The sequence below is a fragment of the Copadichromis virginalis genome, linkage group LG16 (genome assembly GCF_057382275.1).
Source record: "Copadichromis virginalis isolate Kocher_CV1m ecotype Utaka linkage group LG16, C_Virginalis_male_GT1.1, whole genome shotgun sequence".
Lineage (NCBI taxonomy): Eukaryota > Metazoa > Chordata > Actinopteri > Cichliformes > Cichlidae > Copadichromis > Copadichromis virginalis.
Genome location: NC_140633.1, coordinates 8,451,856 through 8,477,549, shown reverse-complemented (window position 1 = coordinate 8,477,549; position 25,694 = coordinate 8,451,856). Strand labels below are relative to the sequence as shown.

General features: G+C 44.6%; 1 protein-coding gene across 2 annotated transcripts in view; it reads left to right on the top strand.

The window, feature by feature from the left end:
* The window catches only part of klf7b (Kruppel like factor 7b), a 72,572-nt gene extending 47,320 nt beyond the window's left edge, over positions 1-25,252 (top strand). For both annotated transcript variants that reach the window (XM_085435125.1, XM_085435127.1), the window contains exons 3-4: positions 10,374-10,497; positions 17,156-25,252. In XM_085435125.1, the coding sequence (XP_085291251.1) occupies positions 10,374-10,497; positions 17,156-17,207 (176 nt within the window). In that variant the 3' untranslated portion in view covers positions 17,208-25,252. The remainder of the gene's footprint in view (positions 1-10,373; positions 10,498-17,155) is intronic.
* Positions 25,253-25,694: the final 442 nt, after the last annotated feature.

Genomic DNA, 25,694 nt, shown 5'->3' with positions numbered 1-25,694 from the left:
TGTGTTGTTTCCCCTCGGTCTCCCTGCGTCTCCCCGTATGTATTTCTCCGGACCTCCCTGCATCCTCATTCTGGTTTGTCTTATTAGTTTACCCAGTTTAGGTTTCCGGTTTCATGTTTTGTCGCCACCGCTGTTTGTACTTACACCCCTGTCAATAAACACTCACCTGCACCAGAGCTGCCGCCTTTTGGGTCCTTTTCTACATTCCACACGGCTTGCCCCGGCAATCCGTGACAGTACGAACCAGCCACCATGGACCCAGCGGCAGTAAATCCGTCCGAGGAGCTCCAGGACGACATTACGTACAATGTGGAGATTCTCCTCGGGCTATGGCTAGAGAACCCTCCAGAGGAGCTCCGTCGTGCCGTGGAAGGTCGGCTACAACGGCTCTTTTCTGGCCTGCCATGGCTTCTGCAGTCGCTCCCTCCGACCATGCAGGCTTTTCTCCGGCTCACACCGCACCTTCTCTCAGCCACTACTGCCTCGCTGCCCGACTCGCCGGATGTGATCTTGCCCGGCCCGTCGGAGCCGTCTGCGGGGAGGAGACGCCGATCGCGCCGCAAGCGCGCCACCCCACAGCCGGACGTTCGGGCTTCTAAATCGCCGGCTGTGGTGAGTGAGGACTCTTTTTCATTTTCGGACTGTATGACTGTTCATTCAGGGGCGATGTTCTGTGCAGCATATGATATTGTGAACAGCATATCACCTGCTCAGTTAGCTCCCCCGCAGCCACTCCCAGCTCAGTTAGCTCCCCCGCAGCCACTCTCAGCTCAGTTAGCTCCCCCGCAGCCACTCCCAGCTCAGTTAGCTCCCCCGCAGCCACTCCCAGCTCAGTTAGCTCCCCGGCAGCCATTCTCAGCTCAGTTAGCTCCCCCGCAGCCAGTGCTCCTCTCAGCTCAGTCTCCTGTGCCTCCTTCAGTTCAGTCTCCAGTGCCCCCTTCAGTTCAGTCTCCAGTGCCCCCTTCAGTTCAGTCTCCAGTGCCGCCTGTAGCGCAGGCCCCAGTAGCTCCAGTGCCACCTATAGCGCAGGCCCCAGTAGCTCCAGTGCCGCCTGTAGCGCAGGCCCCAGTAGCTCCAGTGCCGCCTGTAGCGCAGGCCCCAGTGGCTCCAGTGCCGCCTGTAGCGCAGGCCCCAGTAGCTCCAGTGCCCCCGCTACCCGTAGCTCTGGCTCCAGTATCACCGGTTTCACTCATTCACTCCATGCAGGGAGAAAGTCTAATTTCACCTCGAGGTGCTTTTCATGGTTCAGCCGCCATTGGCACAGTTTGCCGCTCCAGGGCTTCCCCAGAGGCTAGGTCTCAGTCCCCGGCTGATTCTGGACCCCTGAAGTTTATGCAGCCACCTGAGAACTGCACCATGTCAGCGTTGCCTGGGCAGAGCCAGTGCTCAGTGCATCGCCAGTTGCCTTCGTGTTTGCCAGAGGACTCCATGACTGCTGGCTTAGTGGTGACTTCTGCTGGAGGGTCCGTAGGACCGCTCCGGCCTTCGTCTCTAGTCTCCGCTGGAGGGTCCGAGGGACCGCTCCGGCCTTCGTCTCCTGTCTCCGCTGGAGGGTCCGAGGGACCGCTCCGGCCTTCATCTCCTGTCTCCGCTGGAGGGTCCGAGGGGCCCGTTCAGCCTCCTGCCTCCGCTGGAGGGTCCGAGGGGCCCGTTCAGCCCATCCAGCCGCCTGCTGTAGCTCCATCATCATCCTCGCCTGCTGCAGCTCCAGGGCCTTCAGCCTCGCCTGGCCCAGCCTCCGTGTCTTCAGCCTCGCCTGGCCCAGCCTCCGTGTCTTCAGCCTCGCCTGGCCCGGCCTCAGAGCCTTCAGCCTCGCCTGGCCCGGCCTCAGAGCCTTCAGCCTCGCCTGGCCCGGCCCCAGAGCCTTCAGCCTCGCCTGGTCCGGCCTCTGCCTGTGCTTCGCCTGGACCGGCTTCAGCCTGTGCTTCGCCTAGTCCAGCCTCTGCAGCCTCGCCTGGTCCGGATCGCCATCGCCTGAGTCGCCGCTGTTGCCTTCCGCGCGGTCGGCCCCCTGAACTGCTCCGTCGTCTCCCTCGTCGCCGCCGTTGCCTTCCGGACGGCCGGCCCCCGGACCGCCATCGCCTGAGTGGCCGCCGTTGCCTTCCGCACGGCCGGCCCCCGGACCGCCATCGCCTGAGTGGCCACCATTGCCTTCCGCACGGCCAGCCCCCGGACCACCATCGCCTGAGTGGCCGCCGTTGCATTCCGCACGGCCGGCCCCCCGAACTGTGTCCACGTCGCCGCCGTTGCCGTCCGCACGGTCGGCCCCCCGAACTGTGTCCACGTCGCCGCCGTTGACGTCCGCACGGTCGGACCCCCGAACTGTGTCCACGTCGCCGCCGTTGCCGTCCGCACGGTCGGCCCCCTGAACTGTTTTGGACTCCTGTGCTGTCGGCCCCCTGAACTCTTCTGTTTTGGACTCTGTTTTTTCCTGTGTTCTGGTGTGCTTCGTTTCTTTTGGTTTTGGACTCGTTTTTTGTTTTTGTCTTTTGGCCTTCTGGTGCTCCGGTTTTGTTTTGCTTCGAGCCCTCCTTCCTGGGCCCCCGCCGCCCGCCCTGGTCGGGTGGTTTTCTGTTTTTTCTGGCTGTTTTGTTTCTTGTTGGGCTGTCTGGAGCCAGCCTTTGAGGGGGGGGGGGGTACTGTCATGATCCTGGGTCCTTTTGACCCAGCGTTTTGTGTTTTCTCTTCGAGATTTTGGTTCTGTTCACCTCTAATTGGTGTTTACCCTGTTCCCCCCCGTGTGTTCCTGTTTTATTGTGAAGGTCTGCGTCTTATGTGAGTGTTTTCAGTTTGCCTCCCTGGTCTCGTCATGTTAATCACTCCCAGCTGTGTCTCCCACCTGTGTGTAATCTCCCTGTGTTCTGAGTGTATTTAAGTTGTATTTTCTGTCTTAGTAATCGCTGGTTCGTCTGTGTTGTTTCCCCTCGGTCTCCCTGCGTCTCCCCGTATGTATTTCTCCGGACCTCCCTGCATCCTCATTCTGGTTTGTCTTATTAGTTTACCCAGTTTAGGTTTCCGGTTTCATGTTTTGTCGCCACCGCTGTTTGTACTTACACCCCTGTCAATAAACACTCACCTGCACCAGAGCTGCCGCCTTTTGGGTCCTTTTCTACATTCCACACGGCTTGCCCCGGCAATCCGTGACAATGCCGACCACTTGGTTATGGCGTTCCATTTTGTCCGTCTGTATCTGGAAGTCCCACAGGATCTTAGCTCGGTCATTCTCCACCACCCTTGGGGGCATCTTCCATTTTGACCTCGGGACTTCCAGGTTATACTCGGCACAGATGTTCCTGTACACTATGCCGGCCACTTCGTTCCATGTATGCCTTGCCTGCTAGCATCTTGCACCCTGCTGTTATGTGCTGGATAGTCTCTGGGGCATCTTTACACAGCCTGCACCTGGGGTCTTGCCTGGTGTGATAGACCCCAGCCTCTATGGATCTTGTACTCAGAGCTTGTTCTTGTGCTGCCATGATTAGTGCCTCTGTGCTGTCTTTCAGTCCAGCTTTGTCCAGCCACTGGTAGGATTTCTGGGTATCAGCCACCTCCTCTATCTGCCGGTGGTACATACCGTGCAGGGGCCTGTCCTTCCATGATGGTTCCTCGTCTCCCTCCTCTTTCTTGGGTTTCTGCTGCCTGAGGTATTCACTGAGCACTCAGTCAGTTGGGGCCATCTTCCCAATGTATTCTTGGATGTTCGTTGTCTCATCCTGGACTGTGGTGCTGACACTCACCAGTCCCCGGCCCCCTTCCTTCCACTTAGCGTACAGCCTCAGGGTGCTGGACTTGGGGTGAAACCCTCCATGCATGGTAAGGAGCTTTCTTGTCTTTATGTCAGTGGCTTCTATCTCCTCCTTTGGCCAGCCTATTACCCCAGCAGGGTACCTGATAACGGGCAGGGCGTAGGTGTTGATGGCCCGGATCTTGTTCTTACCATTCAGCTGACTCCTCAGGACTTGCCTGACCCTCTGCAGGTACTTGGTGGTTGCAGCCTTTCTAGCGGCCTCTTCATAGTTCCCATTTGCCTGCGGAATCCCCAGGTACTTGTAACTGTCCTCTATGTCTGCAATGTTGCCTTCTGGTAGTTCAATCCCCTCACTTCTGACTACCTTCCCTCTCTTTGTTACCATTCGACTACACTTCTCCAGTCCGAACGACATTCCAATGTCATTGCTGTATAGCCTGGTAGTGTGGATCAGTGAATCGATGTCTCGTTCACTCTTGGCATACAGCTTGATGTCATCCATGTACAGGAGGTGGCTGACAACTGCTCCGTTCCGTAGTCGGTATCCGTAGCCAGTCTTGTTAATGATCTCACTGAGGGGGTTCAGGCCTATGCAGAACAGCAGTGGGGACAGAGCATCTCCTTGGTAGCTTGATGGTGACTTGTGCTATGGGCTTGGAGTTGGCCTCTAGTGTTGTACGCCACATCCCCATTGAGTTCCTGATGAAGGCTCTTAGGTTCCTGTTGATCTTGTAGAATTCTAGGCATTCCAGTATCCAGCTGTGGGGCATTGAGTCATAGGCCTTCTTGTAATCAATCCAGGCAGTGCACAGGTTGGTCAGTCTGGTCTTGCAGTCTCAGCTGACTGTTCTGTCTACCAGTAGCTGGTGTTTTACGCCTCTGGTATTCTTGCCAATTCCTTTCTGTGTCCCGCTCATGTATTGACCCATGTGCCTGTTCATCTTAGCCGATATGATGCCTGACAGGAGCTTCCATGTAGTACTGAGGCAGGTTATTGGTCGGTAGTTGGATGGGACCAGTCCCTTCTTGAGGTCCTTGGGGATCAGGACCGTTCGACCTTTGGTTAGCCATTCCGGGTGTCTCTTGTTAACTAGCAGCTGGTTCATTTGTGCTGCCAGACGCTCGTGGAGTGCAGTCAGCTTCTTCAGCCAGTAGGCGTGAACCATGTCGGGCCTTGGTGCTGTCCAACTCTTCATACTAGAGACCCTTGCTTGGATGTCTGGTTACTGGACCCTGTTCTAGGTTGCTATGGTCTGCCCTCAGATCCACTAGACACTGAGCATTGCCGTTATGGGTTGCGTCCTTCTCCCATATGCTCTTCCAGTATTGCTCCGTCTCCAGCCTTGGTGGTGCTGTTCTCTTATTGTTCCCTTGCCACTGAGAGTACACCTTTGCTGGTTCTGTGGAGAACAGCTGGTTTATTCTCCTGCCTTCTATCTCTCTGGTGTACCTCCGCAAGCGGCTGGCCAAGGCTGTGAGTCTTTGCTTGGCAGTTTCCAAGGCCTCAGGTATGGACAGCATATATATATATATATATATATATATATATATATATATATATATATATATATATATATATATATATATAGACACAGTGCTATGCAAAAACATTGAGAAACCCATTATTTCTTTATTATTTGCTAGGAAACACTATTGAAATGTATTTAAACCTGTTACACATATATTATAGAAATAAAGCATATAACACAAAAACAGAGTTTGTAGACTTCAAACATTAAATATGATTGTTTAAGACCACCGTTACTCTTCAACAAAGCATTAGGCAGCTTTCTTGTAATTTCTGTAAGTAGTCTTCAGGAATATGTTGGGTTCTTTTGTTCTGTTCTCAGTCAAGATTATCCCATACTCCTTGTTGAGATCAATCGACTTCTGGTAGAGTGAAGAATGGAGTAGGCGCGTATATTGTGCTTTTCCGCCCTGACCTGAAACCCATCGTGGGGTTTTTTCGTCCCAAACTTGATCGGCTTCTTATTTAAATGAATAGTATTTCTTTGAAAAGCTACATGGCCTCTGGAACCAGACTGACGAAATAAAAAGACAACAAAAGAAATGACTCGCCTTCCTCAGCTAGCCAGATGAGCATGCCCGCCTTGGCCAGCTTACTGGGGGAGCACCAACAGTCCATATCAAGGACCGTGTCCTCCGACATTAAAGCAGTGCTTGCCTCTCTTAAAGCTAAACTGGACACGGACAAGCTACACTGACTGACCTGAAGACCAAAGCCAGCTCGACAGAAGAACGCATCCAGGCCTCGAAGCATCATTCAAGCTTGTGCTAAACTCAAGAACAAGAATATTGACTTAGATGGACGTACTCACTGGAACAACATCAGGATTATTGGCCTGTCAGAGTTCATCGAGGGACCCTGACCCTCAACTTTTTTCTCTAAAGTCCCAATGAAGATATTTGGGGAACAAGTGGAACTCCGCCAGAGCTGAATCGCGCCCAGTGCACCCTCGTTCCCAAACCACGACAGGGGGACAAGACCGGGGCCAATGATCATGTTTTCATCGACACCAAACTAAAGAGTTGGCCTGTAAATGGAGGAATGACTTGAAGCACAGAGTCACTGTTGGGTTGAGGAGCAGAATGAGAGAGTTGGTTTATCCATTCATTTATTTCCAGAGATCCAGAGAGATGCGGCGGGCAGAAGGGCAGGGAGGTGAGGTGAACGCGGCTGAAGCATGTAGCCTGAATGGATGAGTTGTGACGGACAGCCAGCGAAGGTTATGCAGCCTGAGCAGGTGAGTAGTGGCAGATGACCACCGAAGCGAACTGCAGGGGAGTTGAGTATTGTTCCAGGAACAGCAAAAGCAAAGTAGAGACACAAGGAAACTGCAGTTAAAATACGAAGATGCAAATAACAAGAGAAGAGCTGAGTTACCACGATAGGAGTAGCTGACGGACTGGCGATGAGTAGAAGGCTGCAGTGGCCTGCTGATTGCCTCTGATGGAATCACAGATGGGTGATGCAGGTCTGGAAACAAGCCAGCACGAAAAAACATCTAAAAACAGCAGACACTCACTCAGAACATGACACATCTGCCATAGATTTCTTTCTTCTTTCTTTTTTTTTTAGTTCCTCCACTGCTTCTTTTGTCCTACACTTGTCCAGCTCCCTCAAATCTTTTAAGGACACACTGCACACCATGGAAAGATATGCCATGTTTTCAGCTAATAGCCCTTTGATTTTTACCTTGTTGGTACAAAGTCTTTTTTATGTGTTACTCACATATTTTAAAGTACCTGTCCAGTTTAGGTGGCATTTTGAATCAGATAGTCAAACGCGCTAAATCTATTCAAAGCTATGATCCAGTCCTGGTTTTACTTTTGGCATCTGACATAACTGGTCTGGAAATGTTCAGCGTGTTTTTGTTTCATCACAGCTCATGGGCTGCTTTCCTGTGATATATGTGCTTGTGCATTTATTCAAGTGCCCTGGTGAGAGTTTAATTTACAAGGAGTGAAATGCAGTAGCTTGTATTTTAAATGAGCTGCTCTTACGTTTTTTAGTCAAACCTCCTTCTACCATTTATGCTACCTTCAGTCATCGCCACTTCTCAGACTAAATGATCAAATGAATTTTACACCAAAGCCATCAGCATAGTTTCTAAATCAGAAACTTCACTGATTCATTCATAAAAAACTTTAAATCTTCATATAGACCAGTTATAGCAGTACCATTGGTAGATGTGCTATGTGAAGCCTACTAGGTCCAGCCAACAAGCTGTACTGTCTCAAGACATGTGGTGTCACTTATGGAAACAAACCTCAGCATTATAGTTGACTCTTAATGATAAAACACAATGAAATACAGATGGCAGCTGCAGAAGTTTGGAGAGATGAGATTACCCTGCTCTGAGCCCCCCGAGACACTCTGTCCACAGTGATCCACAACACATCAGAAACTACGGTGGTTAAGAAGAGCTGTCGCTAAAAATTTACAGCAGAGAGACGGGAACGAAACCCAGATCCCTGTTGTGGGAATCTGCGTCAGGCTGCATGAGATTTGACTGGAAAATTTGAATATGCAAATCCTGGAGAGCAGAGCTCGTGATCTGGAATTAATTTAGTCCAACTGAAACTGCAGTGATGTTGTGTCTACGGAGAAAACACGCAGCCGATCAAAGAGACGCACTAACTGTGGGGAAATAAAGGGGAAGAAGGGCATCATTCACAGTCGGATGTTCCTGTAGCACATCATCTTTTACTTCTCGTTGCATCACCTTGCTGTCAGAGCGGCTCGCCACCTCACATCATGGTCCGCATGAAGGTGTACTTTCTTGTAGCTGTACTATACTGCTGCAATGATTCAAGGTGATGAATTGAGACAATTAAACTTCATAAAAAAATTATAAGACAGAGACGTTATGGCCTGCAGTAATACTGCGGACATAAAAAGCAAAAAAAGATAAATAACCTGAGAGAAAGGAAGGAAGCTGTATATGTAAAAATGTCTGAAATGTTCATGTTTCTTTCAACTACTCAGACTTAATTTTCAAACCAGATTGCCATTTCAACTCACGCAGTTCTGTGCTAGGCACCTAAAATGGTACCTTAGTGGGCAGCCTGGTGAACCAACCATTTAGTCGTCTTTCATGCTGCACGCATTCTTCATCCCTCGGCCCGTCAGAAGCGAGCAACTTAGCGTCTCACCAACATCATTTCAGTTAAGGCAGAATCTGTTGTTCCTCCAGCAGTTACTTTGTCTCAACCTTGCTCAAGCTTTTCATCATTTTTCTGGCTCTGACACAAGAGGATGATGATGATTAAAGTGAATCCCGCCAACAAAATTCTGATTGGTTTTATTTTTTTATTTTTTTTTGTAACACCAGACTTGTTTGAATCACTGACAAAGCCAAGTTGTGGGTGGGTCTGGCACCAGGTTTTTTTCTTTTTCTTTTAAATATATGCCTGAGACTAGTTTGTCCATCTTGGCTTTGTGTATTTCTAGTCTGATTTTCCAGGTTGAAAATTCTAAATTTTGATGGCAGTGACGGCTGACTTTCAGGTCCATGTTGTGTACCGCTCGGGCTCCACGTTAGTTCCACTTAGCTCTGAATTGGTGCGTGTTTGTGTTTGTCTCCTTAAGAAGATTGGTGTGTGCTGTGATGAGAGTAGAGGGGCTGCAGGGACATTTGGCTAACTGACTGTAAGCTGCTGTATTACTTCCCATTAAGAGTCATTAAGACCCCAATTATAGTTACCACCCCACAGTTCACACGCACACACACCGGGGGTCTGCAATTACATTCAGACAGTCTTTTTTTCCTCTTCTGCACAGGGTGCAGTAGAGAAAACCCAGGTTTGGTTTATATTTAAAAGCATTGTCCCGCATTTCTTTAAATACTGGACTGAAGCAAGAGGAGCGCTGAAACAAAAGAAAAGTTCAAGGTCATCTGCAAAAATAATGAGCCTCGCTGAGCTTTTATCACAAGCCAAAATCCTCCAACAAAACACAGCATATGGACATTAGATAACTAGTAAGCAGCTATCAAACTACTTTAGTTTTTAAACCAGCACCGCTACAGGTCCAAGGCACTGATGAAATGAAAGAGCAATCCGTGCAAACTGAACTCACGGTTTGGGTAATGCCAGAAGAAAACTTCTGAGTTCAGCCTGCATAAGATACAGAACAGAGACACAAAGATACTAAAACAACATTTACTGCAATCCAGAACCGGTCGTTAGCACTGATGCTATTAGGAGCCTAAGTATGAATTCATGTCCAAAGGAGATAAATAAAGGAGATATTCATGTACACTTCTGAAACTCTGTTGTAACATAGCTAAATACTCATTTTATTATTAGTTGTGGTATTTATTTATTTATTTTTGTGGAAGTGTGCAGGGGGGTTTTGTTAGAAGGCCCAGATTCGCTGCTTTATCTGCTCATCCCGCACAGACGCACAGAGAGAGAGAAATCTCATACAAGCATGTACACAGTCGGACATCTTCAGGTCCCATCTGAAGACAGTCTGCTCCTGCACACCACACACACACCTCTCAGCGTAATACACACATGCACAGCTGGAAGGCTTTCTATCATGGAGAGATAACTACAGGCTGAGAACAATAGACAATCTCTTCTCCCATCTGGTGAACCGGGGGATGAAACTTCATTTACATTTCAGACCCACCCCAACCCACCTCAGGGTGTGCATGTGTGTGTGTGTGTGTGTGTGTGTGTGTGTGTGTGTGTGTGTGTGTATGGTGGGATGGAGGTGGTGAGTTTGTGGGGTAATAGAGGGAACAAAACGAGATTCATTTCAGGGTGAATTTGGGATTATGAATTAACATGCCGCTGTGCTGAAAGACTTCATTTACAGCTAATTGAGTGTGTTGGCTCATTGAAATGGCTGTTGTGTTAAAACTTGTCTGCCTGGCTGGTCTCTGGGCTGTCTGGGTGCGTGTGTGTGTGTGTGTGTGTGTGTGTGTGTGTGTGTGTGTGTGTGTGTGTGTGTGTGTGTGTTTGGAAAAAGCCAGGGGTGGTAACCTGTACATTAGCGAACAGCTGTAGTTTAGACGTGTGAAATTAGATGTAAAAATGATTATAAAATGTGACACCTTCCCCCTCTCTCTTCCTCCCTGTCTCTCCTTTGCAGGTGAAAAGCCCTACAAGTGCTCATGGGAGGGCTGCGAATGGCGCTTTGCCCGCAGTGACGAGTTGACACGACACTACCGCAAACACACCGGAGCGAAGCCATTCAAGTGCAACCACTGCGACAGGTAAACGGATAGGCGGCACAAACACAGCAAACACGCAGTGCAGTTTACATTTGGAGGACTTTGACGTCCTTTATCTGGCCAGGATAAAAAATAGTTTTTAATATACAAGCCAAAGAGTTGTGTATCTGTAAGGTTTTGTTTGCAGCTAATTATTTCCAGTTTGTTTTTGGTCACTGTGACACATTTCTATGTATAATTAGCAGGAATCTCTTCCTGTGCGAACCACCCATACAGTCAATTGATGCACCCTGCAAAACAAATTAGCTTCCTTAGTTGACTGCACACTACTGTCTTATCCAAATATGGTCTCTTCTGCCTCCATAAAGCCAAATCAGAGATGGTGATTCCATCGAGCTGCTTCACTGTTTCAGTGTAATTCCTGCCATTCTTGAAGGCTTCTTCTGCCGGGACAAGTCAAGATGCCTAGTGAAAAAAAAAGACTATTTCCCTCATTAGGTTCCACCAAAAACCTCTAAATCCATTGATTGTTAGTCGTATTTTCACTTACTTAGAACTTCCACCTATGCTGAGCGGTGCATTGGGCAGCTAACAATCTCCATCGTCAGTCAGCGGCGACTGCTTCGGCTTCATCCCAGGCGATGTCGACAGTTTTCAGATCATCCATAAACGTTCGAAGCCATGTGATCTTTGGTCAGCCTCGCTTTCGCTTGCCAGTGTTGGGAACCATGTAATGGCAATCTTGGCCGGGCGATAAGGGGGTAGATGTAGAATATGGCACGCAAAGTGGAAGCGCGTTTCTGCGACAACATTGGCTAAAGGGCGGGTGCCTGCTCTTTGAAAGACCTCTTTGTTCGTTATCCCGGTAGGAAGTTCTCAGTTCGCCATAGGCCTCGTTGCATATTCAAGCAGTCCAAAACTTAGATGAAGAGCTATTCATTTGCAGAGTTGCAAATGAATAGCTCTTCAAGTTGAAGCACAGCTTTATCAGTTTGAGTCAGAGCCATCTAGTACACATCCATCAACATTGGGAAAATGGCACTATAAACCTTCTCGCAGAAGAGGTGAGATCACTGATGTAAGTGTATGAAAACTAAGATAATGTATTAGTCTTTCACTAGTAGGTTAAAGGTTTAGTACTAATACTCTACTAAGCTAGGCTTGGACCTTGACTCTTGAGATCCATTTTTCCCAGCCTCAACAGTTTGCTAGCCAACCATATTTGCTGGTACCTAAGGGCATGTTTAAGGTCTGAGCATTAGCCTGTGATGGAACCATTTATATTAGTTCTTCCTGTCAGCTTTTGTTGTTGTTGTTGTTTGTTTGTTTTTTTTAATTGCTATAGTTTCCAAAAAAGATGTTTCCAGTATGTAAAGTCCATTTTGGGCACAGACACAGATAGCTGGAGATATGACAGCTGAGCGATTATTCCTGTTATGCTTCTGTGAAGTTCGCTTAAAATCCTCCACAGAGGGCGGATGAGTACTTGGTGCATTGTATATATAGAAAACAGACCCTCACGTCTGATGATGAAATTTACATCATTTGGACATGGGTGGACCTCGGTGGATTCACGTATTCGAAAAGTATAACTGAGACCATTTGGCACATTGAATGTAGGCTAAATATATCACAGAGATATCTTATCAGAATCACTGAAAATGATCAAAGTTGCATCTGGTAAGACAAGAGCTGCTAATGAGTTTTCTACTTTTCATGCTCGCTGTCAAATGCAGGAAAAGTTGGCTACAGTATCACAGTGCTTTAGTAAAATGACCTCTGAACATTGCTGACTGTTACATCCAAAATAGCAGGAAGTCAGGTCATTTTTTAAAAAGTTAATAAATAAATTACATGTTTTTCCTACATTTACTGTAGATCTAAACTTTAACAAATTTTACCTTCTTTTATTACAAACAAGGGGGTAAATAAGCACAAATATTAAATGCGAGAAGAGATTTTAAAGGAACGTGAGCAGCTGTGTGCAAGAGGAGTTCAGGATAAAGTGTCAGGATGAAGATTCACGACTTTATTTTAGAGTATCGTCAATTTAATGGTGAAATATGCTATAATGCTAAATTAAATCAGTTCCCAGAGGAATACATGTTAATACTAACGTGTAGATCATGTTATGTATTAAATTGTATTTTTTGTGTGTGTGTTGCTCCTGCTTTACCAACTCATGTCTGATGTGGACAGAGGAAAACAAAAGAGAAGCAGATGAAGGGGCGTACGCTTTAAACTAAAGTCTAAGTCTCCTGCTAGAAAACAACCAGGGATGTGTTTGTGAGTCTGTTGAGAGTCATCTTGTCACTGTTTTGTGTTTGCTTCTTAGAGGAGAGAGAGTGTGTGTTTGAAAGTGTGTGTGCTTACTCATGCTTCTGTGCTGGCAGTTAAATGGATTCTGGCTATTGGCAAGCAGGCTACAGCTAATTGAGTGGCACCAGATGCCAGCTCCACTTTAACATTCACTCTCTCTGAATGTGTATGCGCCTGTAATACCTTTCGAATGAAAGAAACACACGCACACACGCAAACTTTTGCCCTAGAGACAGTGTAATTGGCTGTTGTGGGTTCTCTCTAGTTAGGATTTTAGACATAAACCCCCCAGAAACCTGCTGGAAAGCTTCATAATCCAGACTGAGAGCTGGGACTGTATTAGCTCTTTCCTGGCACATGCATAAATGCACAAACACAGTATGCAGACACCTCACACTCGCATGCATATTGAGCGCAAAGATGTTTAGATGCAAAGTCATATCGACTTGCATGAATAATTAAATGTCCGGGCGTATAAACGCAACACTTTTGACACACAATGGCGCAGACGTAAGCCGATTCAGTCGTAAGCACAGCTGAGGCTCTACCTGAAGCAGGGCTTTCAGTGCGTGAGGTAAGGGCGCCGTTCATCCGCACAGACGCAGATGTTTGCTGAGGCTCTCCAAAGTGAGTCATCAATGCAAAGCATGAACGGCGACATCGAAAAAATAGCAGCTGCTTTGATTAAAAGTCCTTGCCTTTAAATATAACTACAGACATGGATTCAGACTCTTTGTGCAGCAGGCGCATTTTTTCCATCTTTAGGTAAAAGTTTGAATTTGTCCAACACTTTCCTCTTTTCTTTTTGTTAATCTTAAACAACGTCACTGCCTTTCAGAACAACTCGTCTTAATCGTGTTTTCACGTCTCCCTTTTTGGCTTTTTAGTGTTCAAATTACAAGGTTAACATAGCGAGGGCGCACGCTGATTTGTACAGTAGTGGACAAATGCACACACAGACACACACATCTGTGGTGGGTGGAGTCAGGCAAATATTACCATGAGAATGGCAAGAAGTGGCAGGCATGGAGAGGTTAACATTAGCTAGAATGTTCAATCTGACACAATTTCTCCTGGGGAAACAGACACACAGACACACGGCGGTCTGTTATTAATCTCGCCTAATCAAGCGGGGACCCCCCGATGGTTCCTTGGAGCTGGACAGAGGAGGTGCGGGGGGAGAGAAAGGGAGAAAGCAGAGTTTTGAGGAGGAAACAAGGGAGTGGGGGGTTACCAGCTGGTCCTGAGACTCCGCCCCCCCAACATTGACAAAGTAACTTACATGGCCATCTGTCCAGCCACACACAGACTGGTGCAGGTGTACAGTAGGTACCACACGGCGAGCTTAGAGCTGAGGGGAAACACTAGACCACAAAGCAACAAGGAGCAAAGTTCAGCTGCACCCTCACTCCACGCTAGATTTTAGGTGAATTAACAGCTGGTCCACGTATACAGAAAACCTACAGCAAAGACAAAAAACCAAAGAAAAGAAAAAAATACAAGAAGTCGTCTTCTTCTGGCATGAGTTTAAAAGCTGACTTTTCTTTTCTTTTTTTAGACGTACATGTTTTGTTTCAACAGCATCCCAGCAACCTTGACTAAATGCGCACTGGTGCGTTGGTAAAGTCTGCAAGCAAAATTGAATCCTGTGGACTGAAGGGCCAAAACTAGAGAGAGAGAGAAAATGACTTTTATTAAAATCAGCTTAGAAGGATCTCACACAGGAGCAGAGATGAAAAAGCAAAAGTGGCTGACAGATGGTGTGACTCAAAACAATCGTCAGAGGGATTTAATGACACCCAGTAGGAAGCGGCACGTTTACGATTCTAGCGAATGCGGCTGGCATCTTATCCTAGTCAACCTGTTGTTGGCGTCTCTCTGCATCAAACACTGTTGCTTCATGGAACAGTGTTTCTCTTATTTTCTTATTTTTTTGTTGTTTTTACTGTCAAACCTTGAAGTAGAGATTATTATTTTATTAGCGCTGGGGAGCAGAGGTTTGTATGAGCAAACAGTAATATATGTATCAGAGCCCATCACTCGCCCCTTAGTGAAAGTGTCTGATCACTTATTTTGCTTTGAGCTGATTGGCTTTCACTTCATATTGGGATCTTCTTCTTTTTTTTGCTATTTTCATCTGGCTTTCTAGCAGCTTGCCCAGCTCAAGGCAGCACACAACTTAGCGTCCTTCAAATGAGGTTTTCTGTAGAATCGAAAGGCTGAAATTCAGAGAATAAATCTCAGCAGAAGCAGGTCGTGCTGCAGTTTAACGATTTGGGTGTTTGGCTGTGTCTGGTTGTCTCTATCTGGAACGAACAACAACCTACCTATACACACAACACACGCGTGCACACGCTCGCACAAAGAATAGGCTTGACTAATTAATAATGAATAAAGCCTCTGGCAAATTGAATTTTTAATTTTCTCATTTAAGTCTCGCCCACATTTTGTTTTGCCTTTCCTTTAGTCATATCGTTTGTGATTTGTTTTATACTGGATGTTCAACTTTAATGTCCTCGCAATTAATAAAGTACTGGCAATAAAATGAAAATACTTGTGACGCTGTCAGTTTAATATTATGTATCGCCAGCACCTGGTTTTGTGTCCCTCTCTTGCATCAGGTGCAGCCAGTACTGAGTTAAATGGTCCGGCATCAGAAAGCACTGCCAGCCTGTCTGCATTAGTGTCCATGTTCACGGTGCATATCTAATTAGTTTCTACAGTACTGTTTTACTCTGAGCTGGAGGACTGACTTGGGGGTCTGGCTGTGATTTATGGCGGTGTTTGAGTCGCATTTAGGAAATCACCGAGGCTGGCTTGGCCTCTATTCATCTTTACATCACGGTTTCACTGGTGTGACCCGGTGAAGCGAGAGCACTTAAATTCACCGTGGTGTTGAAATGAACTACTGTGCTTCTCTACTTGTAGATAATCTAGCTCTCTTTCTTCTTCTCTTAGTCTGTCTCTCTCTGGTTGCATGTTGGAATCTTACTCTTACCTCTAACTCAGATGTGACTCTCTACAAAGAGCTTTTGGAGGTGTCAAAACCATGTTTTAAGAAAGTATTTACTTGAATTTATCCTATAGACTGCAAAATGAATAGTTTGAAATTCAGTGTTTAGAACTGTACATGAAACCAATATTCATTCATTCCTCTTATCCAGTTCAGGGTCATTGGGACTGGGGCCTGTTCCAGAGGTAATTCCTTCTTGGGTACATGTTTCTCCATCACCTTAAACAGACTTGGATAAACTGCAATAACACTGGTCAAGAGTATTGTAAGTGTTAAATGCTAACATTTGCACAACAGTTGGTAAAGAAAAGAAAAGAAGAAATGATTACTTCAATGTCAGAGAAAGCTGATGCTGATTTGTTGTTGAAAAAAAAAGAAAAGGTCGAGAATTTTACAACTTAGAATAAAGGAAAATTCACGTATTTTGAAATAAAAATTATGTGTGATCATCATAGTTGTTCTACTGATAAAATTATTTCCCTCAGTGGTGGAACACTGATAACTAATTCCATTGCTATTGTATATTCATACATCTGAAAAAGTGCCGCAGGCCTGGCTAGTCATAGTAATAAAGGTAACTTGGTACTTTGCATCATTGGTCACGTAGGACTGAAGTTCTAATACTGCACAGTAGAAAAACACAGGATAACACAGTAGAGGCTGGGCAGTTCTGCCAGTTTGGGTTTCAAGTATTCCTTGTAAATACACAGAAAAGTATTTTAGTGGATTTTGAGGTCTGTAGACTTGATGCTTTTCATTTGATGTCCTCACATCCCCTCTGCCATCATTGAAGAAACTTCCAAACTCTTAAATGCATGTCATGGAGACAAGCAGCACAGAGGCATCTTAGAGAACAGAAATAAGTGTGTCCTTCCTCCCCCCTCTCTCTCTCCCCTCCTTATCCTTTTTGGGAGAAGCTGTAACCTAAGGAGGAGAAGCTAGCAGAGACATTAGCATAGTGGGGGTTATCATCAGGGTGCGAAAAGTGTGGAGAGTTTCCAGCAAGTACACATTGCCGGTGGGAAGTTCAAGGAGCCTGTGATTATAGGGATTTTCCAAAAATTACACAGAGCCAGTGGGTATTTCAGGGCCCTGGGACTGTGGCTTATTCTCAGATAATAAACAGAGCCGGTGGCATCAATTAGCAACACTTGCCAACCTGATGCATTGTGCTTATTTTAGTGCGAATATACAACGAAAGAGGGCTAATTGAGCCTTTGCAGAGCTGCACATTTGTCATTTATATAACTCTTTTTTTAAATTCATTTTTAAAAATTCATCTCCTGCTTTGCCCAAGCTCTCATTTCACATGCATATTTCATGCTTTTCTTTGGATATTAAAAGGAACATTTCTATGTTTCTCCACAGGTGTTTCTCCAGGTCGGACCACCTGGCCTTGCACATGAAGAGGCACATCTGAAGGACAAGAAGAAAAGAAAAGGAGCAGGAGGAGCACGAGGAGGAAGAGGAGGAGCAGAAGGAGAAATAGGAGGAGAGATAGGAGGACAGAAGGATGGGCAGCCATGCTATCGACTGCCTGCGTCATATCCCCCCCGCCGCCCCTCCCCCAATCCAAACACCAGTAGGCTCAAACAGCCATCGGGGGGAAAGTTGGGCAGGAGGAAAAATCGAGGAGTAGCTAGATTGTTGTTTTTCTTTAAAATTACACATCACGTTTGCAATAGTAAACACTTCACACACACCTGTCTTTGAATGCATCACCCCGGTGAACCCCGGACACTCTCATGCAGCTCTGGGGGCTTGGACACTGCCAGATCAACATGTACTCAACTTGCTTGACAAAACATTTTCTCGCCTTCTTTCTTTTTTTCTTTTTTTTTGAAACTTTCTCCGTAGTCAGTGTGTTAAACTTATCGAGTCACTTTGGATGAGCAGAAACTTTTAAATATCCATGTAGTCAGCTGTTAGTGCTTTACAGGCTTTTGAAATCAGATATTCGACTGTTTTTTCTTTTTCAGCTTTCTTGCTCTTTTCTTATCGACGTTTCTCATACACGGAACACACAAACCGTCACCTGCCGCAGTCAGCTCCAGTACTCATTGTGAAGAAAACAACAATGCCAAATCTGCAGGAGAGAGACTGTACGGATTGACTCCCAGCACGGGTGACAATCGAACCCACGGCCCGGGACACCGCTGGTGTGCCCACGGGGCCTCGGTCAGCGGGTGCCGCTGCAGCTCTCAGGCTCTCCTCCAGTGGGTGTTTTGCATCTCTCACCTTCACCGAGATGCCTGCCGCCTCCGCAGGCCATCTGACAGAAATGCGCAGCGACACTTTCTTCCCTTTTTTCTACTTAGAGGACGATAATTCTTCTTCTTATTGTTATTTAAAAAAAAAAAAAAAGAATGACACATTTTTTCTCTCTGTGAGGAAAAGATGTCTTAAAACTCACAGCAATGTGTTTGAGAAGAAAAAAACTACAAAAAAAAAACTAAAAAAAAAATCTAAGAAGACTTTAACAGAATGTGTGGGATGAGAAGGAGAGCGTTGTTGGTCTTTATAATCTCCATGTGCACCGACTGCATCTGCAGACTGCAAGAAATCAGTGGATGAACAAACAACAGAATCACACAGACTCTCAGAAAAGGGGTTTGTGTCTGTGCTTTTTTTTTTTGGACTAAAATAAAAAACAGAAAGTAGAGAGGTCTTCATTTGTGTGCTGCTCTTTCTGCCCTGTGACTCCCTGCAGCTGAAAAACAAAACCTTGTTATGACCTCTGTGGTCTCGTACTCTACAGCAGCCGGGCAGAGGATTGCTTAAAAACTGGGAATATGTTTCTTGGTTATTTGTTTTTCTTTTGTTTTGTTTTTTATTTTCTTTTTCATTCTGATTCTGAAAGTCATCCTCGAGCGCTTTCACAGACTCTGAGATCTCATCTCCCTGGCAGCACTGCGGGGCGAGAATGGAAGCTCAAGAGCTGCTTTTTGGTTATTCACGTGGAACTAAAGATGCCAGCCGACCTTTGTGTGGTGGCTCTGAATAGACACGGTCACATCGACCTGTCAATTTTGCTTGTTTCATATCCACTGACTGCACTGACTTTTCTTTTTAATTCTTTCCAATGTTATCTGTGCTTTTTCCTTTTTCTACGGCGAAAAAATAAGGATAAAAGGAACACAAAGGAAAAAAAAATCATAAAAGACTTGGAAAAAAAACAACACAAAAACAATTCTGTCTCACTCTACACGCTGCATACAGAACAAGCACACATGCTCCGTCAACACACACACACACACACTTACACTGCAGTTCTTACGCTCACGGCTCCTCTTGAGATAAGACTAATAAGATTTAGGAAAATAATTATTAAACTAATGAACAGAGTTGGGGGAAACAACACACACTGCATGGCAGGCTTTGTTGCAAACGCACACACTTGCTCATGAACACACATGCACGCACGCACACTCTTCCTGGAATTATATGTTCTGCTCCCAAATCTTTTTTCACAGTAGGAATTTAGCAACTGTTGTTTAGCAGAAGAGTATCTTAGCTCTCGGCTGGAGGTAACAAATGATTCCAAATCCTTTGAAGTGAGAAATCAGCTTGTTCTCAGTTCCAACAATCACCCACATATCCCTCACTACAGCTTGTGCCTCTCATTTAATCAGCGTTTTTTCTGGTTTTTGGTTGTTGTTTTTTTACTTCAGAGACTTTGGTTACGTTGTTGGTTACAGTTGAGTCAGTGGTCAATGTTTTCATCGGAAATAATCATAAGAAAGCAGCTGCGGCAGATCTGAAACATTAAACCAGCAGCAGGCGTGTAGTATTATTATTATTAAAGATGGTTTATGCTCGTGGGAAAAAGTGCTTCAAGATGACAAAATTGCCTGAAACGTTCAGGATAACCCCTGATGTAGCCTGAAAATTGAAGCTGTTAGCTAGACTGATGGGGGATGTCAAAGCTTGCTGTGTAGAAATTCCAGCTCTGGTTTTGATCTGGCAAATCAAATGTATTTTCCAACTTGATGGTGCTGTGTAAAAACTATGTTATTTTTGACAAAATACTCAGCACCCACAACCATATAGATGCGTCCTTTTCATGACTGATTTAACACACGTAAGGTTGAATCACCTGAGGTTCATAATGTGCAATGAAAACACTGACTTTTATCTGTGCCCTGAAAGTAATCAGCAACAATTTTAATGTAAAAAAACAGAAAAGAAAAAAAGATGGATCTGAGAAAACTGAGGTAAACGTGTGTCCACACTGCCTGCTTTCTTTGCTCAATAGTTGATGGGGAAAAAAAATTAAATTAAAAAAAAAATGCACTCGCCTTGCATTCGGGGCACTCGGCACCAACAGACGCTACCGCTGCATCCGCCCACCACCACCCACTGTATATGCCCCGCAGCACGTGCAAACAGTCCATTATTCACTGCTACTGACTGGGTGCAGTTGGGGTGAGGGTGCAGGTTCCTGAAGCTCGCAGGAGGTTTTCACATCCCAGTGTACCCAGTCATCGTGCCAGTTGGCTTCGCCAGCCTTCATTAGGTGAAACAGCGAAAACATTCCCCTCCGATGGGGAATGTTGGGGGGGGTTATGGTGCAGCTTCGAACAATCGATACCAAAAACCTCCAGCGTGGAACTGCCCTTCAGCCACGGGCAGAGTCTCACCACTCAGGAGAGATCAGTGGGAGACCGCCTCCGTATGAATTCAGTGTATCTAGTGGCAGCTTTCACTATTAACTCTCTCTCTTTCTAAATATGACAAAGCAGCCCGTGTGGGAGGCGAATCCAGTGTTTCACTTTTGATTTCATTTGCCCCGTTTGCTGGTTTCCGTTACAGAAGCTGTGTCGATGGTCGTGTTCGTCGTTATTGGATAATGCAAAGTCATGCCGTCGGCGTCGAGGCATGCAAAGAGGCCCTCCCATACAACGTACAATCATAGAGGGATCAGGATTGTAGCACTTTTGTGAGGCTTTTGATGGCATGAATGTGTTTATGTGTGCATGTATGTGTCCCTGTTAGGCATACTGTGATGGGAAGCAGTCATTCAGCAAAGAGGTTTATAACTGACTTTTTAAACTGGTAAACAAGTGTGCGGCTGTGTGAGGGAAGAACTGGTCAATGCATTTGCTGTTGGATTTTTTTCTTTGGTCAAAGCAATGGCTGACAATGTGTTTATTAGGGTTTTTTTCTTTTTCTTTCCTTTTGACCCTCCAATTATTCATTCATCCATGCATACAAGTCATTGAGCTTGATGACTTGCATCGCTTTAAAGAGATGCTAATTCATGCCTTGCACTACACAGGTTTATCTTAAACCATGTAAAATCAGACTGCCTGACAGATTAGTTGGCATTCGGTTCAAATTATTTGGAAGACGGCTGTCGTTTATATGTTTATATGTAACTATAAAAAAACGTAAAAAAAAAAAAAATCAATTAGTGGTTTTTGTGCCTATTTATAAAAAATAGGAAGCAGCATTTTGCATTCATGCTAATTTAAACTTGACTTAAATTAATCTTTCACAAACTTTGAATTAAAGAATGCTAAAAAGCAAAAACATTGTGCTTAAAGGATTCTCTAAGAAGATTTGTCGCTTTGAGCACATTTCTGTGTTGGTTTTGAGCAGTTGTGCCACTCGCCACACAGGCAAAAAAGCTAAATTGTTTGTTACAAAAACAAAATTAAAGATTGTAGTGCTTGCCAGCATGAAGCGATTGCAACTCACAGTTCATCTCCTCGTAAATGATAACCCCTCTTGACATTCGACAGATCGCAAAGTCACTTCAGATACAAATTCACATTTCATTCCCTTCACGTCTGAGCCTGTCAAAGCAGGTTTTCTGTCACAGTGTTGCCCGGGTCTCCTGTCGTCTCTCAGGCTCCTCCAGGCCCGGCTAGCTGCCGTCCCACAGCTCTGATTAGCATTAACTCTCGGTCCTCTTCTCAAGTTGCAGTTCAGCTAATGAGACAGCTCTGGGTCACAGGGAAATTTAGTGGTCTGGAGAAAGAGAAAAAAAAAAAAAAACAACAACAGGGACCTTGAGCCCGACTTACACCCAGTGGACACATTTGATGTAGAACAAACAGAAAGTCCTGTTAGCGCAGAGAAATATCAGGAGACGGTGAGATACTCACTGAAGAGGCTGAACTTTCATGGAAAAAAAACAAATAAAAAAAAATCATTTACCTACATGAATATCCAGATCATTAAATCAGCCATTGCATTTTATCTCATGGATTACAGATAAAATAAATTACCATTTATCTGCAAAGTCCCAACAGATATTTAATCCACTCCACGTCCCCCGATCCTCCCCCGTGGTTCACAGTTAGTGCCATTCTAATTTTCCTCTCTCCCTCCATCCTCACCCCATCTCTCCCTTTCTGTCCACAGCAGTTGTCCATGCACTATCAGCTGCGGGAATGCTGAATGCACACTTTACACGTTTTGCCCAAAGATTTGCATATCTGCAAGTTAACTGCTGTGAATGTAGTAGATGTAGTGGAAAGAGCTGAGATGCAGAGGTGCAGAAAAGGAGTGGTGGATGGACGGTGGGAGGAGAGGGACTGTTGATCTTACATAACCGTTCCTGTTAAAGCGTAATTACTGGTATGCTCCAACGCTTCATGCTTCATAACATTCTCGGTCCTCTCGTCTACTGTCAGCTGGAGCCGAACTCATTGTTCACAAATGTAAAATAACGTTTTCATGGTCTTATAGGGTGCCTGGTATAGTGGCGCTAGCAGCTTAAGCAGGAGTGAAGTAGCTTTAGTTTAAGTTAGCTTCTTAGCACACTGCAGATAGCACTGTCAAGTCTCATTTCAAAGTCAAGGTGGGCTTGAGTCTTTGGGAATGTTTAACCATTATATAAGCAACTTCAGACAGGTTTTCCATTCCCTTTCATTAAATGGATAGAGTTTAGGGAGAATCTGGAGAATTTGCTGAAGGTGGTTTCACACTGAAGGAAGAGTCTGAATCTTGTTAGCTCTCTAAAAGCCTTGGTTATGTTAATGGGAATAAACCTTTTCTCTGACAAAGAAAACTTACTAATTCTAAATTTAGTGACCTGAAATTCAGTTTTAGATGATTAGCCTGTTAATGCTGTTTAAATTAAGTGTAAGCTTTTTCAGTAAGAGAGCAATAGCTATGTATATAGCTAGTATTCGCTGGCTAAATAGCTAGCTAGCACTAGCTATGTATAATAGTAGTGCTTTTACACCAAAAAGCACTAGCTATATAAAAACATATGTAGCTAGAGAACTAGCTTGCGAGCACTGATTATGTACAAGTGTAAAAGCATAAAAGCAGACCAGAGAAAAAGGCATCAAACCCAGTGTGAAAACGACCTTCAGACATTCTCTGTGGCCACAGTTAGTTGTTTAGACACAGTCCTTTGATGGATAAGGCTTCAGTTTTCACAGTTTTCCACCATATCGTCCTGATGAAGGATTGTCACTTCTGGCAGCTTTTGTAAATAGCGTGAGATCTTTCATGCAGACCGCTCTGTCTGTAATTAACCATATGTGGCGAACAGCATCGCTCAGACATTTCAGCGTTTCTATAGATCTGCTTTAGTTCTTGCAAACATTGCACTACATGATCATACTTAGCTATTGCACTCTTCATGTGCGCGCACTGCTAGCATAGTCTGTTGGAGCACTCTGTCAAATATCCACTTAACATTTGTTACATGACCAGGATGCACATGGCCACCAAGAACTATTTTCCACAGGTCACCTTGCAGCAGATCAGACTGACATATCTGCTTAAAACTCCAGTTAAATGCCTTTTTCATCACTCTTTCTCTGGAGGAATATGTCGTACTCTGAAAACACTCAGTCATGCTGTGACTTGGTTGGACTTTCTTGGTATCAGTGGCATCCCAGAGTGACGCTGTCTGTAACTACTGTGTTTGTCCATGCTTGATGTGTCAGTATATAAGAGATTCACAGATCTTAACCCTTCTCCTTGTGTCTGTATGTTTCACTTCACCTACACCAAACCCTCTCTACCAAAACCACGACCATCAGAGCCCTCTGGGACCCAACACGCTCATAGATATCCAGCTGTTCTGAGAAGTATTCTCAAGAGCTATGCAGCTTGGGATCCCCAAGCAGTTCTTTGGTGAGACTGCAATAACTTTTCAACTTTACCAGCTTAATGTCCTCACTGGGTACAGTTTTTTTTTTTTTTTCAAATGACTCATCCTTGTAGGTGCTTTACACACTCTGTCAGTTAATCTGCTCAGTTGGCCTGATGCCTGATGCTTTTAGTTAACAGACTCCTTCTTGGAGTCTATCCTGTTCTGTCAGTATGTATGTGGCAAAAGGATTGGTACCAAAGAATTAGGTTTCTCTGTGCTATATTGTTATGGGAAATAGTGCCCTGTCACAGCCAAGGTAATATTTGTTTCACTGACTAACAAGTTTGCGTTGAAATATTTGATTTTTAGCACATTATTTTTTTAGGGTATCAAAATGTTCAGTCCAGAATGGCTATTGTCTGTTTAAACATTTTTTTACGTGTGATTTTATGACAATTTTATGCAATCATATGCAATCTATACAATTTTTATTTTAGTTACAGTCACTTTTGAAGACTTCCCATCAACATTTCAGTCTACAAAAGTCTATAGCTTTAGCAGGCTATCAACCGTATTCCTTAGAGATTACATTTCTGAAATAGTACAGCAAAATGATTTTGAAGGAAATATAACGTAACTGTTAAAATGATGCAATCATGCTGCCAGGCAACCTCAAATCTTTCAGACAGAACACTTATGTAATTTAGGTTTAACCTTAGCTTTCAGAAAAGATCTTACTTGTTCAAAGTGACTGTGTATTTATATGCCTTTTGTTGTAAGTAACATGGTAGAAATGACATGCACTTTTCAAGTATTACCGTCCACGCTAACAGAAAGTTTATTTGGTTCCAATCCTTATGCCACATATCGTGTGGCCAATCCAATATTTGTATTAACTGTGAGTGGTATTTCAGCACCTTTGTATGGCCCACTGTGTGTACTCAAACCACAGCTGTTGAGGGATCCCACTTATATATTTTCTGGGATGAATGGACATGTAGAAAAGTGAATTAAGACAAGCAGATGTGTTTTCACCATCACGACATCCTTCTCACCTGCCCTGCAAGGGCTCTGTAACTCCGTTCATATCAACCTTGGATCCATGACCCTTCACTCCACCCCGCCCTCCTCTCTTCTCTCACTGTCACCTCTGTTGAGTTGAGTTTCTTTTCCGTTCTCTTGTTTTACTTACGATTTTTTGCTGTACAAAGTGTTTAAAATATTATTTGTATTATATGATGTTAGTATGGTAATGTTCTTTATTAAGGAAGAAGAAAATTTATTTTTGTTACTGGTCTGTTTCATAATTCTTTTCTAAATTGGTATTGTAAGATATCTATGCAAGAACTGTTAAGTGGAGCATTTTTATTTAAGAATGTAATATGTGTAATAAATGGTAGAATCTGCTTTTGGCTCTTTTCGGTTTTGTTCAGTCAAACCTCACATAAGCGTTTAACATTAATGAAGACGATTCAAAGCACAAAGTGATCCCATCTGGTGAAGTTCAAATTAAAATGAAAAATACGGTAACTAAAATTTATCACGTTATTTGCATGCTGTTACCGCTGCCTGGAAATGTTTGGTCATCTCCCAACACACTAGGTTAGAAGACAAACACAGTGATACACAGTGATTCAGCATGAATACACATTAATGTTGCTGTTTAATTACAGTGGTTATTATTGTTGTAATGACAAATGTACTGAACAATCTTTTCTTTAATATTCTTTTGGTTGTTCCTATTAAAAGCTGAACATTGTGACCCAAACTGAATCACCAATGACATCAACATAAAATTCCAGTTTTTTATTTAGTTTTTTATTTTGCACAATCTGATACTGATATGGT